The sequence below is a fragment of the Eurypyga helias genome, unplaced genomic scaffold (assembly GCF_000690775.1).
Source record: "Eurypyga helias isolate BGI_N326 unplaced genomic scaffold, ASM69077v1 scaffold33780, whole genome shotgun sequence".
In the NCBI taxonomy this organism is placed as follows: Eukaryota; Metazoa; Chordata; class Aves; order Eurypygiformes; family Eurypygidae; genus Eurypyga; species Eurypyga helias.
The window spans coordinates 418-7,812 of record NW_010228216.1 but is presented as its reverse complement, the minus strand read 5'-3'; the positions used below and the strand labels follow the sequence as shown (position 1 = coordinate 7,812).

Sequence of the window (7,395 nt, the reverse complement as noted above, 5' to 3'; positions counted from 1 at the left end):
TCTTTCCCTCCTTATCCCTTTTTTTTTTTCTTCCCTCTTTTAAAGGGAGTGGGGAAAGAAGAAAGGATGGAAAAAAGGAAACATGCTAAAATCCTTCTTCTCTGAAAACTGCTGGGATCAATTTTGTGGCACTGAGGCATACCAGAAAAGTTACCCACTATCACAGCATGTTTTCACACGAGAAGTCCGTGCAAAGGAGCGGAAACGGACACTTAACAGAACAGCACCATCTCAACTGTGGGACTTCAGAAGGAGCTTTTACTCTCAGCCATCAACTGCCGAGCAGAAAGCACCTGATGGAAGGTCCCCCAGAAGATACTGGGACAGAGAAGATAACGTAGAACGGGGAGAAGGAGCTCTGCACGTCTCAGGGGTGCTTTCCAAATGCTTGCCCCAGGGGCAGCGTGTGTGCAGGCTACAGACGGTAGCCTGTGGTGCAGGCTACCAGTGCACGGGACCACGGATGAATTGCGCGTGACCTGCAAGTAAGGCAACAAAGGAGGACTGGACCACGCTGCCTGGGTCTGTCAGACCAGGCAGACACTGACAGATGGCGCTGAGAAGAGAGGTCAAATCATTGCTTGAGCTCTGAGATACAAGTCTGGATGGACAGCAGAGATGTCTACTGTCATGTGCTAGCAAATGTTGTTTGTCCTCAGCATTTAGGGGGGCCACAATTCTGTCTTCTACCAACTCAGAGGCTGGGAGAAGGGAACGAAGTATAGCAAAGACTCTCGTCCTCTCCCTTCAACCCTTGGCAATGCCTGCTGGGACCGCGAGGGTCGGTCAGCACAAGCACACTTTCTTTGGTTACTGTTGTTTAGCTGTCCACAGTCAGTAATAAAACACCACGGGCATAATATGCTGGTGCCAGAGCTGGAAAGACAGGAACAGCCAAGGTGAGAAGGGGCTGTTTCCATTACTGCCTTTTCAGTCAGGGGCAACTGTAGTTCCAAGCGACATCTGCTCATTACTGATGCTAATGGGAACATCATCACCTTGTTTTGGTGGAGATGGGCATCAGACCTTTCGTCTCATTCTGAGCACTCTCTGTAGAGGACCACCAATGCCAGCCCTCTACAAGCCATCCGTCGCATACTTTCCTGCAGCACCCGTGAAGGGAATGTGCTCTAGGATCTCCCTCTCAAACCTATAGACAACACTGCTTCCAATGTGCACCGAGTTTCTTCCATGAAATATGCACTCAGCTTTCACAAATGAACCCAGGGAACACACTATCAGCCAGAGCTCTGAAAGGGAAGAGCAGATGAAGCACATAAGCACCTCTTGCCTGGAAAAATCCCCAAAGAAGCAGACCTTGGGCTCAGAAAAAGCTAAAGAGTTTCATCTTACTCCCACAAGCAGTGAAAGCTTGAAAGGCACTAAGAGCACTATCTGGATCTGCTGCTAGACTTGGGTACTGCAGTCTCAGACTCCCGGGCCAAGGGGATACCAACAGAAACCACACAACACTGGGATTCGCATCACTTGTGCCCAAACAATTACACCAAGAGGTTCCACCTTCCCGTACACACACTTCTGAGGAAGCAGAACTGCATACTTACATTCTTCTTACGCTCCTTCCCATCTCATGGCAGGCACTGCCAGACAATACCCCAGCCAGAGCCTTTGCCCGATCCACCAGAACTGTTCTGCAGTTCTACAAACGCACATTTCATTTAGGTATCTGTTTGGTAACAGTCTTACCTGTGTTCTGGTAACTCGGCTGGTTTTATCTGGAAGTCTCCATTAACAACGATTTCGTGTGCCAATGCCATATTGGTCACTCCCTTAGCTGTTTCCATGAGCTCTTCTACCGACACAGGCCGAGGAGGACTAGCTGCAACATAAATTAAACTGTCAGACAGTTACCTATAAAAGCCTGTGGGAAAATGTCTGCTAATACTTTTGGACCTTTTCCACCTTCTTGACAGTACAAAGCACCAAAAGACAGTATTGTCTGCAGATTCTTCTTCCCTTCTCTTCCCAGCTGGCAGGTGACACAGGTTTGCAGTATTACAGAAAACAAAGGAGTGAACCCAAGTTGATGTTCTGGGCTCAGTATGTCAAGTGCTTCCAAGTTCCATCAAGCTCTTTTAAAAAACAAACCCAAACCTCATACCCAAATCCCCGCTTCTTCAGGATTGCTTAATATCATCTGTCTCTCTACTGTAGGGGGAAATCATCAAAAATGCTAGTATTTTCACTGCACTATTCCCCAAATCGTTGTGCAGACGCTGCCACTTCAATTTTATATTTTTCAAAGAAGTGACTTCATCTCCAAAGCTGTCAGCAAACAAACCACTGTTAACATTAAGCAATAACGTACTAGTAGCTCACTGTTCTCCCTACTTCTAGTGCAACTGGCACTTCTCCAAACTCTTTTTCCCCAGAGGCCATCATCCAAATGACAAAGAACGTCAAGACCTAGTCGCAGCACCAAAGCCTAAGACTTCTTCCTCTGGCAGACATTTGGGACTGACAAGGATGAAGAAGCAGCTTCAAATTGGGCCCCAGGGCATACAAGCAAGGAGGAGGAAGCGCCAAACCTGAGAAAAGAGGCCAGTTTTGGTTAGGCAGGAGACAAAGGTAGTGGCTGACTGCAGAATCTAGAAGGTAGAAGAGGGACAGGGACAGTTTCAGAAAACTTAATTTGCTTCCTGGATGCAGTGAAGATTACAGTTCCTAACTGTTCTGGGCTATATACCATCCTCCTGGGACAATACTGGCATCACAGTACTGCAAGAAGCTTCACAGCCCTAAAACCACGTCAACAGAAAGGCAGAGAAGGTGCCAAGGGTGGAGGGGGGGAAACCCATCCCCACTGAAGCCAACTGAAACCTGTTGCCACTGATTCTTTGTGGTAAAGATTCCCCCTAGCTGTGCCACCATCAGTGCAAGCAGCACGTGTGGGTGCCTTGGAATGCCTTGCCTAAAGTTAGGAGAAACCGCAGCTCTTCCCTGGTCCAAGTATTTGAGAAAAAGGGGAAAGGCATCAGCATCCTCAGGTGAGGCAGACAAGAATGGCAAGGGCCATCTGGGCTCCTCCAGAAAACATCTGCTGGAGCAGAAGTGGGAGAAGGAGCCACAACAAAATGGCCCTAATAGCTCGATTCCTCTCTGTCGTTCATTCACTCCTGTCTGGGCACAGGAGCGCCATACTAATGCTCAAAATGAAAGCAACCAACCAGGGATCTTCATAGGCTGGGTTCAACGAGATCTGTTTTAGGCAAACTCTTGTGTCTGCCTCATTTGATAATCCAGTTTGATTGGACTTAAACTAGTAACAGAGAAAGGCCCTTTAAAGTAACTGCCCATCACTTGCCTGCCATTCAAATATTCAAGTATAAACAGTATGGTTCCAAAGTGCTCATTTTCCATTATCATCTTGCTCTTTTCATGCTCTTGAACCCTTATTTCCTTCTGTTTGGAGCTTAATCTTGCAGTGACCCTGGGAACACAGCAAGGACTGATATTCTGAGAAGAACTATCTGGACAACCCAGTTCACAGCTGAATGAGAGTGCTCTTGTCCGACTGCCAAATGACTTCACCCTAGCAGTGGATGCACTAAAAGCTAAGGCTCTTTCATTTACCAAAGAATGCTCTTAAATCACAACACTTCATTCTCACGTTACATCTGCTCCCTTACAAGAAGGGGGGGAGGTGGTGAGACCAATGACTTCTTTGTGATACAACGCGGTGCAAGACCCCGTGATGCCGTTCACTGTCACGTGCTCGCAGCCTCTCTCCATACACAGGCACCCAGCGTGACGTAAGAACATAAACTCCCTCAGAACATCTCCTCTGTGTGACATGACACTAAACCTCAGGTAATAACGAACACTACGAAACAGTAAAAAGGATGCAGCAAATAAAAGGTTACGTGCTGAGGCACTCTCTAGAGAAATCTGGAGCAAGCTATCTGAGCAATTCTGCCTCTTTGAAATGAATCCCTGGAACCAGAAAGCTTCCCCTTGGTTTTATCTATAGATCTGCCAGAAATAATCGCTACCCATATTGCATCCAGCATCTCACGTTAGAAGCAGAATGACAAAGAAAAATATGCCTTGGCAATAAACTCAAAATACGCAATCCTGCCTGACACTAGCAGTAGCATTAGGACAAAATACACAATTTTCCATCTGTCTTGGGAGGGGGGCGACAGGACATCACTTTGTTGCTAACAGCCTTCCTTGCCCTGCAGCAGAAACCAAGGCTGCAACAGTGCAGAAGGTTCGGCTGAGAATGCGAAGAGCAGCAACAGCTCGGCTAGAAGATGCTGGAGCAGTGCTTATCCTTCCCGTGAGCGCGGGCATGCCAAGGGTTCCAAGAGATACGTGGCTCAGAGCAACATGGTGCTTGTGAACAATGAAGTACTAAAACAAGAGGGGGAGACAGGTGTTACAAACACTTCAAAGCAAACGATCAGGTCACACGATATTTAATTGCAAAACAGTCAAACCTGCACCAAATGCTACAAAACATCATCATTGGCTCCACCAAAACATTATAAAATTTACTCTTTTTTTAATATATATATACAGCAGTTTTGCTTACACTTTGGTGTGTCATCTGTGTGTGACCCTGGAGCACTCTGCCGTATTCTTTTTCTGATAGACTGATCCGGGTTGTCCAAGCTCTCCTCTTGACCATCCTCCAAACCACTCAGCTTTCCTTCACTTGAATGTGGCTTGTCAGGATTCTGAGACATTTTCAGTTGGTTCTTTTCAGAAGAAGAAAAAAAAAAAAGGTAATGAATAAGCACTTTCTGACATGACTGGGTGGGAAAAAATCACTAGGGATTCTCCTGATTAAGAAAAAAGAATAAAAGGAATCATATGAGGAATGACATGATGTAATTCCCATAACGGTAAGGGGCCTGGACGCAGTGGATCACTTCCCACCTTACACAGAACTGGATGCTTTCAACACAGCTACCGTTTACTTAATGGTTTACTCTGCATTCTGAGCAAATTCTCAAAAATCTGAATCTGTTTCCTCACCACAGAGCACACATATGAGAGAGAAAAATAGATTGAATTTTCTTTCTTAGCACTGCCTAGGAGAAAGCAGGGAAAACCATCTCAGAATACTACTACAAATATGTTTCAGAAAATGATTATGCCAGATGAGACATTTCCCCACTATGTAACGACAAAGCTTTCTGAACATAACAAACGCCTGAACAATGATCAGAACTTAACCGCTGCTCAGAACTTAAAAGTTTTCACTCTGAACCATCCAAATGCATTAAGAAGCAGGAAAAGGACTAGAGATAAAATGAATACAAAATTCTACTCCCGTATTTTCATTCCATGCAAAAGTCATGATTTATGCATAAAATACCAGGATTATTTTTAAAAATTAAGGAAGTAGAGAACATAGTTATAGTATTTAAAATACAAGTTAATTAAAATTAGATATTAAATAATATTTATATTATGTCACCGATACACTCAGTTACACTGAGAAAAGTGACCATTAGAAAGCATGTCTCAACATTAATGGTCTTCACTTATTTCATACTCAGATTTCCCTCTGAAGAATGTCATTTCCACATGTAACCACTGAAAACTCTCTGTCATACAGGAAGCTACTCTTGGACTTGAGTTTTACAGAAATCTATTAGAGAGCATATGATGTCTCGACTCAGTCAAATAACCTGGATGTCCCGTGAAGTGGGAAGTCAGGAGCCTGCCTTTCAAAAAACAGAAGAAAGTTCCTGGAAGAACAACAACTTCCTCTTTCACCTCATATCCCACCATCCCCACTTGCAAAATTTGAAAGAAAGAAGCTGTCAGCAAGAGACGCAGCCTCCGGAGGCATCTCACAGCTACTAGGAAAAAATACTGGCAGCGTCCAAGACTACACCGAAGAGGATGCAACAAAAGCAAGCAACAGTATAGAAATACAAAGCACAGCACTGGGATTTTTTTTACTTTCGTGCAACAGCTGCAGTAAGTAACCCTACTCCATCACTGCTTAAATCAGTTGCGCCAATGCAATGGTACGGGACGGCTGGAAAGCTCAGTGGATGTAAGAAATGGTTTTGCTCTCCAGCAGTGACTCAGGATCATCATTTTGCTAGACGCAAGAGAGAGACAGCAACACACAACACCGGTCCACAGCCCCGTGTGATTTCTAGTTTAGAAAACAAAGCATAAAAAGCATGGGATAAGTTACACAGGAACACTCAGACATCAGTACAGGTATTGACAGACCCATATATTAGCCCCCACCTCTAACTGGAACAGTCATTGATGTCCCTCCCCAAAAACTTGATCATCTCCCCGTTGAGGCACACAGACAACCCCAGCTGGGACAAGAAAGCAGCAGCCTGCACAGAGCTGCAGTCACTGCCACCCTCCTAACTGAGGCAGAGAGCGCCTCCAGCTAGGTGTAACCCAAACCAGCACCCAAGTGTGAGACCAGCGGGAAACCACTGGTGGGAAACCCGTGGGGTGCTCCAGGAGAAGTGGACCTCCAGTCTCTAGGGGAAAAGGTCTGTTGTTGCAAACACTCTGGCAGCAAGAGGACAGTAGCTCTGTTAGTAAAGAAGCAGTTAATAGAAAAGATCAGAGCAACAGTTGCAATAGAAATTGTAACATCAAGCTGGTTAAAGAGAGGAGGGAAACGTGCTTTGAATTTGACTAGAATAAAAGTCTTATCCTGAAGGCTTCCACGTTCATTCAGCCAGATTAGACAGCTGTTCTTCCTAGCCATTCTCTTCCACAAAGCAAGTCAAAATGTGAAGCACAAAGCTGACTCCACCAAGATCCACTTAGGTCCTTAATGCACATGACACAGTGCCTTGCAATCTCTCTGTGCACTTTATCCTTGCTGCCCTTAGAAAAGCAGGGAAATATTATAATGTATCTTACTTAGAGGAAACTGAGGTTTAAGTTGCTTGAGGACTCACAGAAGATAAACGACAGGGCCAAGACGACAATCAGTCTCGTGATTACCATGCCAGCTCTGCCCACCAGGCCCATCATTCCTACCACACAGTCTACAGCCCAAAGTATCACGTTGCACAGAACGGCAGATCGTGAGCTACAGCCTCAAAATGAACAATTCCATTTAAATATCACTTGTTTAAAAAAAAAAAAAAAAATCCCATTTCAGCTGTGGGAAGTGGGTACAGGGAACTCCTGGGCCATTCTACCACTTCAGCAGATGAGGTAAACAGGCACCCGTGTTGGTTTCGTTGTTTAGTTTGCAACCGTCTACTCTTTTCTACTGGATTATGGCTGTTATTTCCCAGAACACATCTAGAACAAACCCTCTTTCCACTGGGTAAATAAGCTTGACAATACCTTTTCCAAAAGCGTGATCATCATCTTTCCTTTCAGCGAAACAATTCCCACTCTCAACAGGGCAAAGCCTACTCCTTG

General features: G+C 45.1%; 1 protein-coding gene across 1 annotated transcript in view; it reads right to left on the bottom strand.

Annotated features, from left to right (window-relative positions):
- Window positions 1-4,720, bottom strand: part of TCP11L1 (t-complex 11, testis-specific-like 1) — a 10,586-nt gene extending 5,866 nt beyond the window's left edge. The window contains 2 exon segments of the mRNA XM_010158782.1: window positions 1,708-1,840; window positions 4,559-4,720. Of these exon segments, the coding sequence (XP_010157084.1) occupies window positions 1,708-1,840; window positions 4,559-4,712 (287 nt within the window). The 5' untranslated portion in view covers window positions 4,713-4,720.
- Between the last annotated feature and the right edge of the window lie 2,675 nt (window positions 4,721-7,395).